This window comes from Erpetoichthys calabaricus, chromosome 6 (genome assembly GCF_900747795.2).
Source record: "Erpetoichthys calabaricus chromosome 6, fErpCal1.3, whole genome shotgun sequence".
NCBI classification, from domain to species: domain Eukaryota; kingdom Metazoa; phylum Chordata; class Cladistia; order Polypteriformes; family Polypteridae; genus Erpetoichthys; species Erpetoichthys calabaricus.
The window spans coordinates 207,411,239-207,433,214 of NC_041399.2; the positions used below are offsets into that span (position 1 = coordinate 207,411,239).

The 21,976-nt window shown below is 42.2% G+C and overlaps 1 protein-coding gene and 1 long non-coding RNA gene across 3 annotated transcripts in view; one reads left to right on the forward strand and one right to left on the reverse strand.

Moving 5' to 3' along the window:
* The window catches only part of enkur (enkurin, TRPC channel interacting protein), a 34,200-nt gene extending 14,386 nt beyond the window's left edge, over window positions 1-19,814 (forward strand). For both annotated transcript variants that reach the window (XM_028804499.2, XM_028804498.2), the window contains exons 4-5: window positions 2,379-2,525; window positions 19,368-19,814. In XM_028804499.2, the coding sequence (XP_028660332.1) occupies window positions 2,379-2,525; window positions 19,368-19,541 (321 nt within the window). In that variant the 3' untranslated portion in view covers window positions 19,542-19,814. The remainder of the gene's footprint in view (window positions 1-2,378; window positions 2,526-19,367) is intronic.
* On the reverse strand, window positions 10,279-11,169 carry LOC127528397 (uncharacterized). The gene is made up of 2 exons (XR_007935283.1): window positions 10,652-11,169; window positions 10,279-10,578 (listed from the first exon to the last, which is right to left on the reverse strand). It is a non-coding gene; the product is annotated as an uncharacterized LOC127528397 (long non-coding RNA).
* Window positions 19,815-21,976: the final 2,162 nt, after the last annotated feature.

Sequence of the window (21,976 nt, forward strand, 5' to 3'; positions counted from 1 at the left end):
AGATAGATAGATAGATAGATAGATAGATAGATAGATAGATAGATAGATAGATAGATAGATAGATAGATAGATAGATATGAAAGGCACTATATGATAGATAGATAGATAGATAGATAGATAGATAGATAGATAGATAGATAGATAGATAGATAGATAGATAGATAGATATGAAAGGCACGACAGACAGACAGACAGACAGACAGACAGACAGACAGACAGATAGATAGATAGATAGATAGATAGATAGATAGATAGATAGATAGATACTTTATTAATCCCCAAGGGGAAATTCCCATACTCCAGCAGCAGCATACTGATAAAAAACAATATTAAATTAAAGAGTGATAACAATGCAGGTATAACAGACAATAACTTTGTATAATGTTAACGTTTACCCCCCACCGGTGGAATTGAAGAGTCACATAGTGTGGGGGAGGAATGATCTCCTCAGTCTGTCAGTGGAGCAGGACGGTGACAGCAGTCTGTCGCTGAAGCTGCTCCTCTGTCTGGAGATGATCCTGTTCAGTGGATGCAGTGGATTCTCCATGATTGATAGGAGTCTGCTCAGCGCCCGTCACTCTGCCACGGATGTCAAGCTGTCCAGCTCCATGCCTACAATAGAGCTTGCCTTCCTCACCAGTTTGTCCAGGCGTGAGGCGTCCCTCTTCTTTATGCTGCCTCCCCAGCACACCACCACGTAGAAGAGGGCGCTCGCCACAACCGTCTGATAGAACATCTGCAGCATTTTATTGCAGATGTTGAAGGATGCCAGCCTTCTAAGGAAGTATAGTCAGCTATTATTTAATGTTAACTATTAGTTAACTTCCCTAAAGCACCAGGAGAGTCAAAGTCAAAGTGAACAGGACAGGAGTTATTCTGAACAGTCAGCGTGGGGACAGAAGAGGGAGGTCGTGTTTTACTAACATGCTGGAATTCTATGAGGAAGCAACAAAAGGATATGATTAAAGTGGAGCAGATGATCTTATTGATCTGGACTTTCAGAAAGCATTTGATAAGGTGCCACATGAGAGGTTGGACATCAAATTAAAAGAAGTGGGAGTTCAGGGTGATGTTTTTAGATGGGTGCAGAATTGGCTCAGACACAGGAAGCAGAGGGTGATGGTGTGAGGAACCTCATCAGAACTGGCCGATGTTAAGAGTGGTGTTCCACAGGGGTCAGTGCTAGGGCCGCTGCTATTTTTAATATATATAAATGATTTAGTTAGGAATATAAGTAACAAGCTGGTTAAGTTTGCTGATGATACCAAGATAGGTGGATTAGCAGATAATTTGGAATCCATTATATAATTACAGAAGGACTTGGACAGCATACAGGTTTAGGCAGATTTGTGGCAGATGAAATTTAATGTCAGTAAATGTAAAGTATTACACATAGGAATGAAAATGTTAGGTTTGAATACACAATGGGTGTTCGGAAAATCGAGAGTACACCTTATGAGAAGGATTTAGGAGTCGTAGTGGACTCTAAGCTATCGACTTCCCAACAGTGTGCAAATGCCATTAAGAAGGCAAACAGAATGTCAGGTTATATAGTGCCTTGATGTGTGGAGTACAAGTCACAGGAGGTTCTGCTCTTTTGTCTTGTCGACATTGAAAGATAGATTGTTGTCTTCACACCATGCAGACAGCCGTTCCACCTCATCTCTGTATGCTGTCTCATCATCCCCGCTTATCAGTCCCAGCACTGTCGTATCATCCGCAAACTTGATGAGATGGTTGGTGTTGTGTGTGGCTGTGCAGTCGTGTGTCAGCAGGGTGAACAGCAGTGGACTAAGCACACAGCCCTGCGGCGCTCCAGTACTCAGTGTGATGTTGCTGGAAGTGTTGCAGCCCATCCAAACTGACTTTGTGAGAGCCCTGCTGTGTGACTTGTTTGCCCTCATGCACTGTGCCCAGCACTTGACTGACTTGCATTGGGTATCTGAGTTGCCTGATAGACGAGTCAAAGAGGAAAATGTGTAAAATATAAAAGTTCAAGCAACCACTCTCATGTTAAAACTGAAACAGTAAACTAACCGCTAGTTGAAGTTGCACCCAGCGTTTCTCCATTTTAAGATGGGTGAGTTCGCAAATTCGCTATTGCTTTTCATTAGGAGATTTTGAAATTTTAAAAACTTCTCACACTATGATCTGTTTGAGATATCGAAACGAAAATTGAGCTGTCTCAACAAATTTCTTTAAAGAATAAGTGGGCCACATCTCAACAGAATTGGTCCACGGCGGTGCGAGTTGTTTCATGCAGACAGACTGACAGATATTGGCTTTCGCAAATGCACCTAACAAGCATAGTGTGGAGATTTGCAATTATTCCTTGAGGGATCTTCTTAGCTAAATAAATCGATTTAATGTTCCTCCAGGACTTTGGAGAGACCCCAGAGTACCTCGTAAGACGTAACGAGGAGACGAGAAGAGCTCATGAAGAATATGAAGCCTATGTCAAGGAGAGACTCAGACAGGGTGCAATGAAGCAGTTCTCCGATGAAGAAAGACAGACGGTCCTGCAGGTATGTGAAAATACTCGATGGTCTTCCTCTCAAATGCATTATTAAGCAAGTTGGAGATGGACCCGCTAGTAGATAGATAGATAGATAGATAGATAGATAGATAGATAGATAGATAGATAGATAGATAGATAGATAGATAGATAGATAGATAGATAGATAGATAGATAGATAGATAGATAGATAGATAGATAGATAGATAGATAGATAGATAGATAGATAGATAGATAGATAGATACCTTATGACCCTTCACATAAAAAGCAGTTCTCGATGTTCCTGAGATCCAAGTGATGGTACGTCTCGAATAATACCTACTTCACGGCAGGAGGATCACCTTCTCAAGACTATATAATAAGAAAGATTTTTCACATGTTTCACAATTAATTGCAAATGTCTATATTTAAAGACCATCTTTCATACACTAAACAATTTCTGATAACTAGCCATTGTTGCCGATATTCAAATAATCACCTTAAATGAACTGATTAATGAAATTTAACCACCGCCATAAATGCAAAACTAGGACATTAAAGAAGACATTATTTGAAGTGAGGCAGGTGATGCAGCTGTCTGTGACTAGATAGATAGATAGATAGATAGATAGATAGATAGATAGATAGATAGATAGATAGATAGATAGATAGATAGATAGATAGATAGATAGATAGATAGATAGAAAAGGCACTATATAATAGATAGATACAAAAAGACACTATATAATAGATAGATAGATAGATAGATAGATAGATAGATAGATAGATAGATAGATAGATAGATAGATAGATAGATAGATAGATAGATAGAAAAGGCACTATATAATAGATAGATAGATACAAAAAGGCACTATATAATAGATAGATAGATAGATAGATAGATAGATAGATAGATAGATAGATAGATAGATAGATAGATAGATAGATAGATAGATAGATAGATAGGAAAGGCACTATATAATAGATAGATAGATACAAAAAGGCACTATATAATAGATAGATAGATAGATAGATAGATAGATAGATAGATAGATAGATAGATAGATAGATAGATAGATAGATAGATAGATAGATAGATAGATAGAAAAGGCACTATATAATAGATAGATAGATACAAAAAGGCACTATATAATAGATAGATAGATAGATAGATAGATAGATAGATAGATAGATAGATAGATAGATAGATAGATAGATAGATAGATAGATAGATAGATAGATAGATAGAAAAGGCACTATATAATAGATAGATAGATAGATAGATAGATAGATAGATAGATAGATAGATAGATAGATAGATAGATAGATAGATAGATAGATAGATAGATAGATAGATAGATAGATAGATAGAAAAGGCACTATATAACAGATAGATAGATAATCCCAAGGGGAAATTCACAATGAGTAGCAGCAGCATGAGAGATGCAGGATTTAACCCTGAATGTGTTCCCAGTGACATTATTAAAACTACACAGATGAGCCACTAAGAATAGCCAGGGAGTTGCTCAGACTGTACTTTCTTTTAGGGGTCGCTAGTAACGGTGAAAGACACCCAGACCATTGGCGTGTTCACAAGTTCTCGGAGTATTCAGATGTTTTACGCTCCCACTTCTGTGCATTCACGTGGGTCAGACTATTCAGACTACAAACGTGAGGTCGCTTCACCTGCACAAAAAAAGAACCTAAAATAATAGCATTCAAAATGTTAAAAAAAATAGCAAATTCATTCACACGCAACCCTAGTAGGAAAAGTGTACAGCCATGGCCAAACGTTTTGAGAATGACACAAATATTAATCTTCACAAAGTTTGCGGGGCGGCACGGAGGCACAGTGGGTAGCACTGCTGCTTCCTAGTAAGGAGACCTGAGGTTCACTTCCCGGGTCCTCCCTGCGTGGAGTTTGCATGTTCTCCTCGTGTCTGCATGGGTTTCCTCCCACAGTCCAAAGACATGCAGTGTTAGGTGGACTGGAGACACTGATTTGGCCCACGTGTGTTGATGTCCATGTCCAGGGTTTTTGTCCAGTGGTAACTGGGATAGGCTCTGGTACCCTCTGTGACCCCATTCAGGACAAAGTGGGCCAGAAAACGGCTGACTGACTTCATTTAAGACTCTGCTATTTTGGGCCAGGAGTTTGGAAGTTCCCCGTCTCCCTGTTGTGATTGTTGGTATTTAAACTTTCTCAATTTTCTTTCTCCACTAAAAATCAGTTATACGTCCTTTCTGTCCCTAGCGTGTGTGTTTGGTGTGTGTGCCCTGCGGTAGGGCTGGCACTTTGTTTCCTGCCTTGCGATGTGTTGGCTGGGATTGGCTCCGGCAGACCCCCCGTGACCCTGTAGTTAGGATATAGCGGGTTGGATAATGGATGGATGGATAATGCAGAGCTTTTGAAGTGAAGGCCCATTTCTCCCCACCCCTTATTCACTGGTCAAGGGCTCTTCAAGCCCTAAGGACTTCCAAAGGGGTGAATTAGTTTTATACACACAGTACAATACATTTATTTTTTTCCATTTCTGCACTGTGACATCTCGCACATTATTAAATGCACTCAGGGTTATACAATGACAAAACTGAAATAGTGACCTTTTCATTTTATGCTGCGCCTTTACACAATGATCTTCTCAAGATGTGTTTTTGTATTTTATTATTTTTTATTAGTTTGAGCACCACTGGGTTATTTGCCTAAGGCAAGGAAATTAAATATGTGACCTTATGAGATTGTATAGAGTCTCTTTCAACTTTGTACAAGTTTAGTACGTTTATTTATATTATGCGAGCTTTTGAGTGCTGCTTTGCTATTCCAAAGTTTAGCCACTAGATGGCACTGCTTTACCATAGGATAGCTGTTCATTCTAACAGCTGGCTATGAAACGTACTGCAGTAATTCTAAATTTTTAACTTTACGTATTGTCACCACGTTTTTAAAATATTAAGTTAAATCTTTTCTCACAGGCACTTTGGCAGGATTATAAAATTATAATCCAGCAACCCAAACTTTTTTTCTTCTTTTTTCGGCTGCTCCCATCAGAGGTTGCCACAGCGGATCATCTTCTTCCATATCTTTCTGTCCTTGTCATCTTGTTCTGTCACACCCATCACCTGCATGTCCTCTCTCACCACATCCATAAACCTCCTCTTAGGCCTTCCTCTTTTCCTCGTCCCTGGCAGCTCTATCCTTAGTGTCCTTCTCCCAATATACCCAGCATCTCTCCTCTGCACATGTCCAAACCAACCCAATATCGCCTCTCTGACTTTGTCTCCATACCGTCCAACCTGAGCTGACCCTCTAATGTCCTCATTTCTAATCCTGTCCATCCTCGGTAACACCCAATGCAAATCTTCACATCTTTAACTCTGCCACCTCCAGCTCTGTCTCCTGCTTTCTGGTCAGTGCCACCGTCTCCAGCTCACATAACATGGCTGGACTCACTACCGTCCTGTAGACCTTCCCTTTCACTCTTGTTGATACCCGTCTGTCACAAATCACTCCTGACACTCTTCTCCACCCACTCCACCCTGCCTGCACTCTCTTCTTCACCTCTCTTCCACAATCCCCATTACTCTGTACTGTTGATCCCAAGTATTTAAACTCCTCTACCTTCACCAACTCTACTCCCCTCATCCTCACCATTCCACTGACCTCCCTCTCATTCACACACATGTATTCTGTCTTGGTATTCCTACTGACCTTCATTCCTCTCCTCTCTAGAGCAGATCTCCACCTCTCTCCAGGGTCTCCTCAACCTGCTCCCTACTCTCACTACAGATCACAATGTCATCAGCAAACATCATAGTCCACGGGGACTCCTGTCTAATCTCATCTGTCAGCCTGTCCATCACCATTGCAAATAAGAAAGGGCTCAGAGCCGATCCCTGATGTAATCCCACCTCTCACTCCTACCGCAGACCTCACCACTGTCACACTTCCCTCGTACATATCCTGTACAACTCTTACGTACTTCTATGCCACTCCCGACTTCCTCATACAATACCACAGCTCCTCTCGAAGCACCCTGTCATATGCTTTCTCCAGGTCCACAAAGACGTAATGCAACTCCTTCTGACCTTCTCTAAACTTCTCCATTAACATCCTCAGAGCAAACATCACATCTGTGGTGCTCTTTCTTGGCATGAAACCATATTGCTGCTCACTAGTCATCACCTCACTTCTTAACTGAGCTTCCACTACTCTTTCCCATAACTTCATGCTGTGGCTCATCAGTTTTATCCCCCTGTAGTTACTGCAGTCCTGCACATCCCCCTTACTCTTAAATATCGGCACCAGTCCACTTCTTCTCCACTCCTCAGGCATCCTCTCAGTTTCCAAGGTTCCATTAAACAATCTGGTTAAAAACTCCACTGCCATCTCTCCTAAACACCTCCATGCTTCCATAGGTATGTCATCTGGACCAACAGCCTTTCCATTTTTCATCCTCATATTGCTTAAATGCTGTACATTGTACAGTAGGTTAAACATGGAAAAGTTTGACTCGTTACAGACGTCTTGTTAGGCAGTAAAGACAGGGCCGGCCCAAGGGTACATGATGCCCCTAGGCAATGGTGGGTGTATACGCGCCCCTTTGATCAAGGGTGGATCCACTATGAAATTTATGAAGCTTAATCTTCAGGGCCCCTTAATCCCAGAGGGACCCCAGTACTGACTTTAGTCCCCATTGCTTAAAAACTTTGAATGTCTACTGAGGTCAGGTGGATCCAAAAAGAAGGGGTTTAAAAAAATAAATAATATAGAGTAATTCTGTACAGAAATTTTAATGAAAATCTGAGATGTAGTGGTTAAATGTTTCAAAAAATTGTGCCGATCTGTTAAGGAACAACCCCATTGTGGAAGATAATAGTGGTCACCCAGGCCCCCATAACAGTTCACAAGCTTCAGGGACCCAAAAATGTAAGTCCACCACTGCCTATGAGATTAAACCTTGTTCATATATTGTAAGGGGCGGCACGGTGGCGCCTCGCAGTTTGGAGACCCGGGTTCGCTTCCCGGGTCCTCCCTGCGTGGAGTTTGCATGTTCTCCCCGTGTCTGCGTGGGTTTCCTCCCACAGTCCAAAGACATGAAGGTTAGGTGGATTGGCGATTCTAAATTGGCCCTAGTGAGTGTTTGGTGTGTTTGTGTGTGTCCTGCAGTGGGTTGGCACCCTGCCCAGGATTGTTTCCTGCCTTGTGCCCTCTGTTGGCTGGGATTGGCTCCAGCAGACCCCCGTGACCCTGTGTTCGGATTCAGCGGGTTAGAAAATGGATGGATGGATGGATGGATATATTGTAAGGTTTCTAAACTCGTTTGGGACTTCCCCTCAACGGGACAACATGCTGAAGAGCGTCCCGAAGCACAATCAGCGCGTCTGTGGAAGACACATTATCAGTTGCCGGGGCTCCCAACGCAGAAGTGGCTCATAGCTGAAGCAGATCCGAGTCAATTGTGGTCGCGATATAAGCGCTTGCTGTCGATAGGTGATGCAAGGGACATTATAAATGCAGGGAACGGGATTACTTGGCCACAACCCTGCCTGATTGCTGTGTCTGTGTTTTGGAGCGTGCTAGATCCTGCTACTATGAATAACCGGGCTGTTCCTGTTTCAAGCGGAATGAAGTTGGATTTGCTAAAGTACTGAGACTCAGCCTCGTGTTTTGGGGTGCAAGACAGCAACTCACACGTCACAATATGTATATGATTTTGAAGATTGTGGGGTGGGATTGGAGTGTGTTCAGACACAGAATCTCACAAAAGTGAGTACAGCCCTCACATTTTTGTAAATATTTTATGATATCTTTTCATGGGCCAACACTGAAGATATGACACTTTGATACGATGTAAAGTAGTCCGCGTACAGCTTGTATCACAGTGTAAATTTGCTGTCCCCTCAAAATAACTCAACACACGGCCATTAATGTCTAAACCGCTGGCAACAAAAGTGAGTACACCCCTAAGTGAAAAATGTCCAAATTGTGCCCAAAGTGTCTATCTTTTGTGTGCCCACCATTATTTTCCATTATTTTTACTCAGGGGATTTTATTTCAATTTCTTAGTATCAGTCCACCCATACCTTTATAACTGAATGTTTTTCAGTGCAAGGTCATAGGTGGTTAGAGCATGTTGGAAAGATGCCTCCTGGGAATTTCCCTCAGAGCTGCTATGGGAGCATTAAACGGGGCGGAGACCCCCCAGCAGACACACAACACGCTGGAGGGATTATCTGTCTCGTGCTGGCCTGGGAGTGCCTGGGAATTCCCCAAGAAGCACTGGAATTTGTAGCTGGCTTGACCGCTTCGACCTCTGCCAAGAGAAGTGGCTTCAAATGATGAGATGGGATGAGATGAGGTCAGGGGGGGATTCAAAGCTTGTCCTAACACAGGGGTGGAGAACCTATGGCTCGCGAGCCAGATGTGGCTCTTTTGATGGCTGCATCTGGCTCGCAGACAAATCTTTAATAAAAAAAATAATAACGTGTTAAATATAAAACATTCTCATGTATTTCAATCCATTCATTTCCTACCGCTCATGTTCATGGTTGCGGGTGGCTGGAGCCAATCACAGCTGTCCTCCGGGACAACACCAAATTTTTATTGGATAATGTGTAACATACACGGGTCATTGTGAGGTCAGGAAGTAAACTTCCCTCCTTTTAATCAAGTAGTCAGCTAGCTAACTGCAGAATCACTTTTATCGAAGAAGATGGCTAAAAGAAAAAAAGATGAGGAGTATCGTACTTTTCACCAGGAATGGACAGAGGATTTCGCCTTTGTGGAGAGAGCAGGTTCTGCAGTGTGTCTAATATGCAATGATAAAATTGCATCGATGAAACGGTCAAATATAAAGCGGCACTTCAACACACGCCATACTACATTTGCATCGAAATATCCGGCAGGGGGACAGCAGGAAGAAAGCATGTCAAGAGCTACTGTGCAGAGTGGAAGCTAGTCAGCAGCAACTCCGTGTTTGGACCCAACAAGGTGACTGGAATTCGGCTAGCTTTGCTGGTGCTTTAGCAATTGTGAGAAATGGAAAGCCATTCACAGATGGGGAGTATGCCAAAACATTCATGCTTGATGTTGCCAATGAACCTTTTGATGACTTTTCGGATAAAGACAAGATAATCAAACGAATAAAAGACATGCCTCTGTCGGCAAGAACAGTTCACGATTGTACCATCATGATGGCAAATCAAATTGAGGCAACACAAGTGAGGACATACAGTGGTGTGAAAAACTATTTGCCCCCTTCCTGATTTCTTATTCTTTTGCATGTTTGTCACACAAAATGTTTCTGATCATCAAACACATTTAACCATTAGTCAAATATAACACAAGTAAACACAAAATGCAGTTTGTAAATGATGGTTTTTATTATTTAGGGAGAAAAAAAATCCAAACCTACATGGCCCTGTGTGAAAAAGTAATTGCCCCCTTGTTAAAAAATAACCTAACTGTGGTGTATCACACCTGAGTTCAATTTCCATAGCCACCCCCAGGCCTGATTACTGCCACACCTGTTTCAATCAAGAAATCACTTAAATAGGAGCTGCCTGACACAGAGAAGTAGACCAAAAGCACCTCAAAAGCTAGACATCATGCCAAGATCCAAAGAAATTCAGGAACAAATGAGAACAGAAGTAATTGAGATCTATCAGTCTGGTAAAGGTTATAAAGCCATTTCTAAAGCTTTGGGACTCCAGCGAACCACAGTGAGAGCCATTATCCACAAATGGCAAAAACATGGAACAGTGGTGAACACTTCCCAGGAGTGGCCGGCCGACCAAAATTACCCCAAGAGCGCAGAGACGACTCATCCGAGATGTCACAAAAGACCCCAGGACAACGTCTAAAGAACTGCAGGCCTCACTTGCCTCAATTAAGGTCAGTGTTCACGACTCCACCATAAGAAAGAGACTGGGCAAAAACGGCCTGCATGGCAGATTTCCAAGACGCAAACCACTGTTAAGCAAAAAGAACATTAGGGCTCGTCTCAATTTTGCTAAGAAACATCTCAATGATTGCCAAGACTTTTGGGAAAATATCTTGTGGACTGATGAGACAAAAGTTGAACTTTTTGGAAGGCAAATGTCCCGTTACATCTGGCGTAAAAGGAACACAGCATTTCAGAAAAAGAACATCATACCAACAGTAAAATATGGTGGTGGTAGTGTGATGGTCTGGGGTTGTTTTGCTGCTTCAGGACCTGGAAGGCTTGCTGTGATAGATGGAACCATGAATTCTACTGTCTACCAAAAAATCCTGAAGAAGAATGTCCGGCCTTCTGTTCGTCAACTCAAGCTGAAGCGATCTTGGGTGCTGCAACAGGACAATGACCCAAAACACACCAGCAAATCCACCTCTGAATGGCTGAAGAAAAACAAAATGAAGACTTTGGAGTGGCCTAGTCAAAGTCCTGACCTGAATCCAATTGAGATGCTATGGCATGACCTTAAAAAGGCGGTTCATGCTAGAAAACCCTCAAATAAAGCTGAATTACAACAATTTTGCAAAGATGAGTGGGCCAAAATTCCTCCAGAGCGCTGTAAAAGACTCATTGCAAGTTATCGCAAACGCTTGATTGCAGTTATTGCTGCTAAGGGTGGCCCAACCAGTTATTAGGTTCAGGGGGCAATTACTTTTTCACACAGGGCCATGTAGGTTTGGATTTTTTTTTCTCCCTAAATAATAAAAACCTCCATTTACAAACTGCATTTTGTGTTTACTTGTGTTATATTTGACTAATGGTTAAATGTGTTTGATGATTAGAAACATTTTGTGTGACAAACATGGAAAAGAATAAGAAATCAGGAAGGGGGCAAATAGTTTTTCACACCACTGTAAATGCAGCACCATTCTTTTCTCTCACTTTGGATGAGTCAACAGACGTTTAACGGATGGAAGTCTCAACGCCTGCATGAAGCTTAACCTCACCACGTATCAACCAGACTACAAAGCCATCAGCAAAACCATGCGGCACCTGAAGTCGCATTAATGGTAAGAAGTACTTTATTCATCATTGGTTAGCAACAGCATAACAACGTTATTAAAAAGAATTCAGAGACTTATTGTACTTTAAAAGTGTTGGTCTTACATAAAATGCACACATTTACTTGTATTTAGTTTTAAACATATTGTATGGCTCTCACAGAATTACATTTTAAAATATGTGGCGTTCATGGCTCTCTCAGCCAAAAAGGTTCCCGACCCCTGTCCTAACAGCATCAGATGCAAACCAGTGGTCCAGGGTGGATGGGACTCCCGCCCAGCATACAGCACATGTCAATCACACAGGTCTAATTTACACCGACGGATTAAGGAAAACTGAACATTTTTAGGATGGGGCTGCACGGAAATCACAGCACTCGAAAGAAACACACACTGAGACAGAAAGAACATGCAAACTCCACCTAAGGAGGACCTGGGGGGGGTCGCCTTCTTGCGAGAGAGCAGCGCTACCACTGCGCCAACTGTAAGAATAAAAATTAAAATAGTTATTGCGGCAAAAGAGGGACTGTAGATCAATATGAAGTGTTGGTCAGAACACCAGTAGAACATTCAGAGTGTAACACACAGGAAATTCGGGATGATTTATTGGATGGTATATGAATAAAAAAAAGACCTGTGTGTGGTCTACTGTTTATTTCACGCTGTATTTGATGATGCTTTTGAGGGATATTACAGACAAAATTAAATAAATAAATAACCGACAAAAAAAAAAACATATTTCATGATGCATTCATGATTTATTTATGCTCACATTTCACAATAATTTTATTTATTTGCACGCTTAATTTATTTGTTTGTTTAATTGGCATGCCACCCCAAAACACAGCATTGAAACTAGGAGCACTGATTATCCTTTTGAGAAACCTGAGCCCACCCTACAATATATTTATAAATCTCACTCTGAAGGAGTCAGTGCATCACCAGCCATGAACCTCACCGCACAACACTGGTCTCCAGGGGCCTCATGTATAACGCCGTGCGTAGAATTCGCACTATAACATGGCGTAAGCACAAAAGCAGAAATGTTCGTACGCACAAAAAAATCCAGATGCATAAATCTGTGCGAACACCAACTTCCACGTTCTTCCGCTACATAAATCCTAGTCAGTGTGAAAAGTAACGCACGTGCACGCGCCTGCTGTCCCGCCCCAACTCCTCCCAGAATTTCGCCTCTTTGAATATGCAAATCAATGTAAATAGCCCTTAAGCTCAGTGTTCTGTGAAAAGGCAATGGCAAAAGCATGGAGGAAAACAGAAGAATTTCAGTGAATACCAAGTGGAGGGAAAGAAAAACATACTATTTGTTGGTTTCAACAGTGGTATAAACAACAAAAGGAAGTTGATCGAGTGACATAGCATGTCAGAGAAACTCGACACAAGTTCACAAAGTCGCACAGTGCCCAAAATAAAGAAGAAGTTGTCACATATCAAAGTCACCGTGAAAAGGCAAGTCGTAGCCCACCATCTGAGTGTCATATGAAAGCTTATTAGGGTACAGAGAAAAAAAAAATAGGGACACAGTGGGAAACAAGCACAAAATGTCAACTTTAATCTCGAAATTTCCACTTTAATCACGTAGTTTATTTTGTCATTAAAGTAGAACATCATAAACTTCATCTTAAAATTGCTTAATGTTTAGTTTCTCAAATCCCATCGTAATTAAAGTAGCACGTTACATGCTTTGTTTTGTATTTGATCTTCTATGTGCTCTGTGTGTGTGAATCACTACATGCTTCCGGGCTTTCTCTTCCTCTGACAGGACACAGAATCCATTACATTCGTAATATTACAGCTCTCTGAGTGATTAAAATACTGAGGTGTAAACGTGATATCATCTTCATGATGATAGGAGTTAAAGCATGTTATTAAACATGGGAACACGGTGGCACAGTGATTGTTCATGTCTCACGCAAGAGGCTTGCTGCGCCATGTTTGACCTTCAATGAAATAATTTATTGTAGCAGTACTGTCTCTTTCAGACGTACTAACCTCCAATTCCTGTCCTTACTTTTCTTTCTCCAAATACCCAATCGCCCCACAATCAGATCTGTAATAGACGTGAAGCCATCTGTAAGCTTTGAATGCCGATTCTTCAAAACTTTTAAGGAACATTGAAATATCTTCGTAGTACTTGTTAAATTATTCTGTCCATCCAGTGTCACGCCAGTCCCTGCAAGACTATCCTTCAATAAGGGCGCGCACAAAAAGGCGAGCTTCAAAATTGAGCGCGGCGAATAAAGTATCTATCTATCTAAAGGCATTCGTAGATAATTTAGATAATAATAGATAGATAATAAAATATCTATGTGGCATTGCACATAGTTGCGTTTGCCTTTATTCACCGCGCCCAATTGAGGTCGCCCTTTTGAAGCTCGCTTTTTTGTGCGCGCCCTTATTGAATAGAACCCCCAGCAAGAATACAGCACGAGGCAGGAGCAATCTGTGAACAGAGAGCCAGCTCCTTGCTAGCGCTGTGACACCGTGTCCTCACATGTTTATTAACAATATAGATTATTTAAATAAAGTTAGTTTTATCTGTATAATATAATAAACGCATTTTGCTGCGTTTCATCTTAAAAATGATATCGTCGTCATATGTAAATATGCGCTTTATAAAGTGGCTCAGGTTGTGAAATATTATAACTGTAGTGTAAGTTTACAGTGAGGTAATTGTACTTATAAGTACAAACAGTTCTACAAGGAGCACTTGATGGACTGATTGAGTGCGTTTAGAGTTCTTGGGATGAAACTGTTTCTGAACCGCGAGGTCCGTACAGGAAAGGCTCTGAAGCGTTTGTCATATGACAGCAGTTCAATAGACAGCATGGCTGAGGCAGCGTGTGCTTGATGCTGTATCCCAGTAATTCTCTTTCTGATCAGCTGCTGTACAGCTGTGATTCCCCACTCAGATACAGTGATATAAATACTCCGAGTGGTGCAGTGAGAGTAACATGGAAAAAGATGATCCACTGTGGAAACCCCTAACGGGAGCAGCTGAAAGAAGAAGAAGAAGAAGGTGCAGTGAGAGTAACAACGCTAAAGCAGCTATGGTATTTAGAATAGTTTGACCACTCTGTGTACCATTATATTGTTACAGGTTAATTACAATCAGATGTATTAAACTAATAAACAATATGCGGTCAATTTCAGTGTATTTATAAAGCCGCGTCAGGGATGTGGATCTGAAAAAGAAAGGATAACTACACTGGAACAGTAGCACCACTTTGACGCTGGATGCCGCCAGTCTGCAAAACCGAGCGGAGAACTTGCGTACGCCAAGGTTGGAGCTACTGTGGAAATGTGCGTGGCTTTACGCCAAGTTTAGGTTTTATACATCGCCATTTGAGCATGGAAACATTCGTACACAACATTTTTGTGCATACGCACCATTTATACATGAGGCCCCAGGTCTGAGAGCTTCAGATCAACATCATAGAGGTGATAATCATCACGAGATGTGGCATTGGTGAGAGTGTTTTAATCCCTCGCATTCCTCTAACCACAACGGACATGCCCTTTCAATTCAAGAGATTACAAGGCCCAGGTACAGAAACTCAGGTTGGCATGGGTTGATCTTAGCTCACCGGGCATCTCGCATGATCATCTTTATGTCACTTAATCCTGGGTTAGTTCCCCAAGAAACCTAAATGTCTTCACCCCAATAACAAAACCAAAAATATTGTATATTAACAGGGCCCTGGATAGGAAACCTATCAATATACATTTTTCTTATTTTTTTTTTATTGATTTTTACAGTTTGTCCTATTTCTCTACTACATGGGCGGAGTCACGGGGGGCAGCTCATCCGTTGGAGCGGAGTGGTGACTCTGAGGCTAAGGATCTGTGCTGGTGTCCAGAAGGTTGCCGGTTCGAATCCCTATCAGTGCCAAAGGAGATACTACTCTGCTGGGGTATCCTTCAATAAGGGCGTGCACAAAAAGGCGAGCTTCAAAAGGGCGACCTCAATTGGGCGCCGCGAATAAAGGCACGCGTACATAAAGGCGAGCTTCAAAAGGGCAACCTCAATTGAGTGAATGTTTTAATATTCTTGCTTTCGCCTTTTTATACGTTCAATCATTGCCTTTATCTAATAAATTTTATATAATAATTTTGTTGCGTTTGCCTTTATTCGCTGCGCCCAATTGAGGTCGCCCTTTTGAAGCTCGCCTTTTTGTGCGCGCCCTTATTGAATAGAACCCTCTGCTGGGCCCTTGAGCAAAACCCTTAACTTGTAATTGCTCCAGGGGCGCTGTACAATGTCTGACCCTGCGCTCTGACCCCAAGGGGTATGTGAAAACTAACAAATTCCTAATACAAGAAATTGTACAAGGCGAAATAAAGAACAAAAAATAAATAAATAAAGAACAAAATAAATAAAGGATACAGAAAGAAAATTAGTAATTTACAGAAAAGTCCACTAGATGTCAGTATTGTTCACAATTGAGTCCAGTTACTAACTGGTCAGCAGTCTGGTGAAACCAAAGGAACAATCAATGGCAAAAATTAAAGCAACCTGAAACACTGCTGATATAAACGTATTGTCTGTACATAACACTGAGGCAAACATTATGTCTTATTATGGAAATTATAAACATTACACTTTAAAGAATGTAATGGGCGGAGTGGTGGCTCTGAGGCTAAGGATCTGCGCTGGTATCCCGAAGGTTGCCGGTTCGAATCCCCGTCAGTGCCAAAAGAGATCCTACTCTGCTGGGCCCTTGAGCAAGGCCCTTAACCTGTAATTGCTCCAGGGGGTGCTGTACAATGGCTGACCCTGCGCTCTGACCCCAAGGGGTATGCGAAAAAAACTAACAAACACTGTTGTAAGTCGCTCTGGATAAGAGCGTCTGCTAAATGATGTAAATGTAAATGTTAAATATACACTCACAGAACAAATTATTCCCCACACCTGAATGTCTGCTTATCAATGCAGTTTTCTAATCAGCCAATCAGGTGGCAGAAACCCAATACATAAAATCATGCAGATATACATGTTGTGTGTTTTTGAGGTGTCATCACGCATGCCCAAAGCAGCTCCAAAATTATCTTACACTAAGCATGCATGAAAGTTCTGGGCATGGCTACTACAGCTCTGTGATGTCACCTAGGCCTTGCAAAGCATCATGGGGGGTGCTGGGGACAAAAATGCTTGCAGGGAGAATTCCCAGGAAAAACATTTAGCAAACAAGGTCACTGGCGAATGCAGCATATCTGCTGTGAAAAACACTTTGGCGAATTTTGCCACTCCGCCAGATAGATAGATAGATAGATAGATAGATAGATAGATAGATAGATAGATAGATAGATAGATAGATAGATAGATAGATAGATAGATAGATAGATAGATAGATAGATAGATAGATAGATAGATATGAAAGGCACTATATAACAGATAGATAGATAGATAGATAGATAGATAGATAGATAGATAGATAGATAGATAGATAGATAGATAGATAGATAGATAGATAGATAGATATGAAAGGCACTATATAATAGATAGATAGATAGATAGATAGATAGATAGATAGATAGATAGATAGATAGATAGATAGATAGATAGATAGATAGATAGATAGATATGAAAGGCACTATATAATAGATAGATAGATAGATAGATAGATAGATAGATAGATAGATAGATAGATAGATAGATAGATAGATAGATAGATAGATAGATAGATAGATATGAAAGGCACTGTATAATAGATAGATAGATAGATAGATAGATAGATAGATAGATAGATAGATAGATAGATAGATAGATAGATAGATAGATAGATAGATATGAAAGGCACTATATAATAGATAGATAGATAGATAGATAGATAGATAGATAGATAGATAGATAGATAGATAGATAGATAGATAGATAGATATGAAAGGCACTGTATAATAATAGATAGATAGATAGATAGATAGATAGATAGATAGATAGATAGATAGATAGATAGATAGATAGATAGATAGATAGATAGATAGATAGATAGATAGATAGATAGATAGATACTTTATTAATCCCAATGGGAAATTCACATTCTCCAGCAGCAGCATACTGATACAATAAACAATATTAAATTAAAGAATGATAATAATGCAGGTTAAAAGCAGACAATAACTTTGTATAATGTTAACGTTTACCCCCCCGGGTGGAACTGAAGAGTCACATAGTTTGGGGGAGGAACGATCTCCTCAGTCTGTCAGTGGAGCAAGACGGTGACAGCAGTCTGTCGCTGAAGCTGCTCCTCTGTCTGGAGATGATCCTGTTCAGTGGATGCAGTGGATTCTCCATAATTGATAGGAGCCTGCTGAGCGCCCGTCGCTCTGCCACAGATGTTAAACTGTCCAGTTCCATGCTAACAATAGAGCCTGCCTTCCTCACCAGTTTGTCCAGGTGTGAGGCGTCCCTCTTCTTAATGCTGCCTCCCCAGCACACCACTGCGTAGAAGAGGGCGCTCGCCACAATCGTCTGATAGAACATTTGCAGCATCTTATTGCAGATGTTGAAGGACGCCAGCCTTCTAAGGAAATATAGTTGGCTCTGTCCTCTCTTGCACAGAGCATCAGTATTGGCAGTCCTGTCTAATTTATCATCCAGCTGCACTCCCAGGTATTTATAGGTCTGCACCATCTGCATGCAGTCACATCTGATGATCACGGGGTCCATGAGGGGCCTGGTCCTCCTAAAATCCACCACCACCTCCTTGGTTTTGCTGGTGTTCAGGTGTAGGTGGTTTGAGTCGCACCATTTAACAAAGTCATTGATTAGGTTCCTATACTCCTCCTCCAGCCCATTTCTGATACAGCCCACGATAGCAGTGTCATCAGCGAACTTTTGCACGTGGCAAGACTCCGAGTTGTATTGGAAGTCTGATGTATATAGGCTGAACAGGACCGGAGAAAGTCTAGTCCCCTGTGGCTCTCCTGTGCTGCTGACCACAATGTCATACCTGCAGTTCCCAAGACGCTCTGAGCCCCAAACCCCAGATTCAATAATGTCTAACACAATCACAGGTTCATATAACGGTTTTTTCAATCCACCGTGTCACCCGCTGCACTCGGGTGTCAATCTAGGTGGTTCATCGTGTGGTGAGCGTGTGGTACCCACACCAAGCACTCTTACAGTGAAGCACAGCCAATAACCATACACATAATGTAATTCTTTCTTCTCCTTCTGCCCCCATTTGAGTGTCCTCTTGCTGCCTCCCAACTCTGACTCCTTGACATAAGGCAGCGGGCACCTTTTATGCTGGACCCGAATGGCTTGTGATGACTTGTGGGGACTTCCAGGTTGGTTGGGAATCAGGGCAGTCCTCCCCTGACAGCACACCCTTTGCAGCACCCAGAGACAAGGCTGCACTTCCCATGAACCCCTGCGGGTGTCCAAGCTGGGACGCCTCCAGCGGACCACTGCCACCTAACATATGGGGGATGGAGCTGCTCCTGGCCTCCGTGTTCTGCTCATCCTTCCCCTGGCACCTTCCATCTTGGTAGTAGGTCATGCTGTCGTCCCCTCTATCCTCCGTGGCGCTCACATCTAATATAATAATGGCACCAGATTTGTCAACATGTTGTATTTGATGAGCACATACAAGGACGAATTTGTCCGTATTCTGTACACGTGACAATAAAGGCCTAATAAACCAGTAATATAAAGTGCCTTTCTCTATTTTGTCTGTTTGGGGGTCCCTAAAGATGGGTGTTGCATTAAACTGGTAAGATTCTGCCTTATTATTGTGTCTACCTTAGCTTTGTGGCCTTCAAGTCCTCCCAACTAAAGCATCCTTAGTCACCTAAATCCTTTAAATAAACCACACTGATTTTTTATCGGATTCTTTTTTTTTTTTTTTAAGGGTCTCAAAAAGAACTGGGAAGAGCTCAGCCAGCAGTATCAGGGTCTCTCAGTGGTGATCGACACAGTGCCGAAGAAGATCCGCAAAGAGCGCTTGGAGAATGAGATGAAACAGCTGGAGAAGGACATCGAGATGATCGAGAAGCACAAAACCATCTACATTGCAAATAATTAATCTTCTACAGGTCAATCCATCCATGGAAGAATTTGGAAAACCTGCAAACCGAAGAGACATTTGTACACCGAAATGTGTGACGCTGTCCAACATGACTAATTTGGGTTGATTATTTATAAAACTTTAAAGTTTACTCCACCTGTAGCAAACTCTTTTATTCCTTATAGCCTTTCAGCTACCTCTAAGGGGAGGTCCTGGAGATCCCTTCAGATGATGTCCACAAAGCATCTTCTTGAAATTATGGAGGGTCTGGCAATAAAGATGGCTTGTTGAGTTCCTTGTCTCTTGTCTGTATTTGTGTGACAGGCCACTACTACCATGGATGCCCCAGGAGATTCTGCTTCTCTGGGAACCGAAGCTGCAGAGTTCACGCTGGACAAGGAGGGCAACCCATCCCATCCATTTATGGGGGAGGTCATGTCTTGAAAGTACAAAGTGCAAATCTTACTTTCCTGCATATCACTGCTATTGTTTCGGATTCTCATTCTTCTGACGCCAAGAAGATGGCCAGAGATTTATTTTAAGCTAGCCGTCCCCCGCGGCTCCGCCCACATACTAGTGAAACAGGACAGTAAGAGAGGGTCCTGACCGGCTGCCCACTCCTGACATCACGCTTCCTCCTCCCCTCGGCCCGCAGCCTCTCTCTCGGATTAGCACGACTGTATCGCTCCTGCAAGCGATGATTCTTAGTGCGATGAGAGAAGTCAAAATCAACCAGAATGTTGAAGCAAATTCTAGAAAGAAAACCTGATCTAAATCTGTTAAGTAGGTCTCTTATTCGCTGACTAAGTGGAGGTAAGGTACACACCCCGAGGCTGGCGCATGAGTGAGGAGGGTCCCGCTTCCCCATACCCTCGGCCCACTGCGTGTCTCGTGGATTCACTCAAATCATTCAGTACCGCAAGCAAGCTATGATACATAGCACGATGAGAGAAGTCGCAAAATCAACCGGAATGTTCAAGCAAATTCTAGAAAACAAGGGGGCTCCGCTGCCTGCTCGCTTCGCTCGCCTACCCCCGGGGTTGGGTAATCCGAAATACATTGATGAATGTATGAGATATATTGGAGTGTAAAGGTGTAGATGACGAACAAAGGAAGTAAAGAACCCATAGCATGGCACATTAGAAGGATCTATTGGAATACTTCTTTATACACAACATTTGTAGTAAAATCGTTGATAGATTACGTCATCTGGATCTAACACGCAGATCTGTGCATATTTGCGTTTGTGATTTGGCTCAGGGTGCACTGTTCCAATCCGATGTAATATTTGTCCACATATGCGAAAGCAGTATGGGCCATTGCCAGCTGGTGGCCTGATATTTACCCCGGTAGATGCAAAAGCAAATGAACTATTGTAGGATCTAATGCAGTCCATAATGTTTTTACTTTCAGGTACATCGTTAGTTAGAAACATCCGTAGATATTCAGGATATTCATCTAAAGGAGGCAGTCTAACCTGACCCCTTTGACAACAACGTGTAAACTCATTAGTTGTATTGCCAGTTGTTTCTTCAGGGAAGTTAAGTAAATGACAATGACAGCAAATGATATTCATTAATCCTAATGAATGTTCATTAATAGTGGACGCATTACAGAATGCGTTGTCAGCTCATTGGCGGAATTGTTTAGCGGCTGTTTGTCGTTCCTTTCTTTGCCGTTTATCTATTGCCTCTGCTGTTTGAGAGGCGCGTTGTAGGCGCCTGTGTTCATTAATTGTATTCAGGCGGGCTCATTTCTGTATGTCCGTTAGTTGAAAAGTTCCGTTTTGGAGCCGGAGCCGTGACCGTGACTCCATTAGTTATCCATTGTCTACCATTAGTAATATGGATAATTGCACTTACAGTTAATATGGAGCATTTTCTGTGGTTGTACTGTTAATAATGCATCACTGTAATGTGATTCACATATGCTATATGGTTTGGACGTGTGAGGATGCCGTACGTTTAATACGGAGAGTTCGTTTATTCTCATTACCTGGACCATGCTGTGTAGTGTGGACGTTTAGTTCAGAAGCACGTTGTAGGCGCATGCGCCTTTCGTACTTTCACGCGCCTTCCGTACTATCTTTGTGGACCTGTGGGGCCTCCGTAGCCTCTTCCGTTTGACTCTGGGGTGCAGCGCAGAATCCTCTTTTTTGTGTGGCTGTGTCGTTAGTCGTTAGCTATGGGCGCGTTGTTGCTTCATTTCTCTTTCATTTTTGGACCGTGACTCCTTCGTTCGCGGTGGATCAGATTTCGCTTGCGGTTTATGAGACGCGCGCTGTAGGCGCCTGCGCACTATGTCTCATGGTCCCATCGCCGTGTACCTGCGTCCATGCCTTCCGGTTTACCATTCTCAGTAAGTAATATGGATAAACCCAATCTAAATCTGTTAAGCAGTTCTCTCGTTCGCTAACTAAGCAAAGGTAAGGTTACACCTTAAGGCTGGCGCGT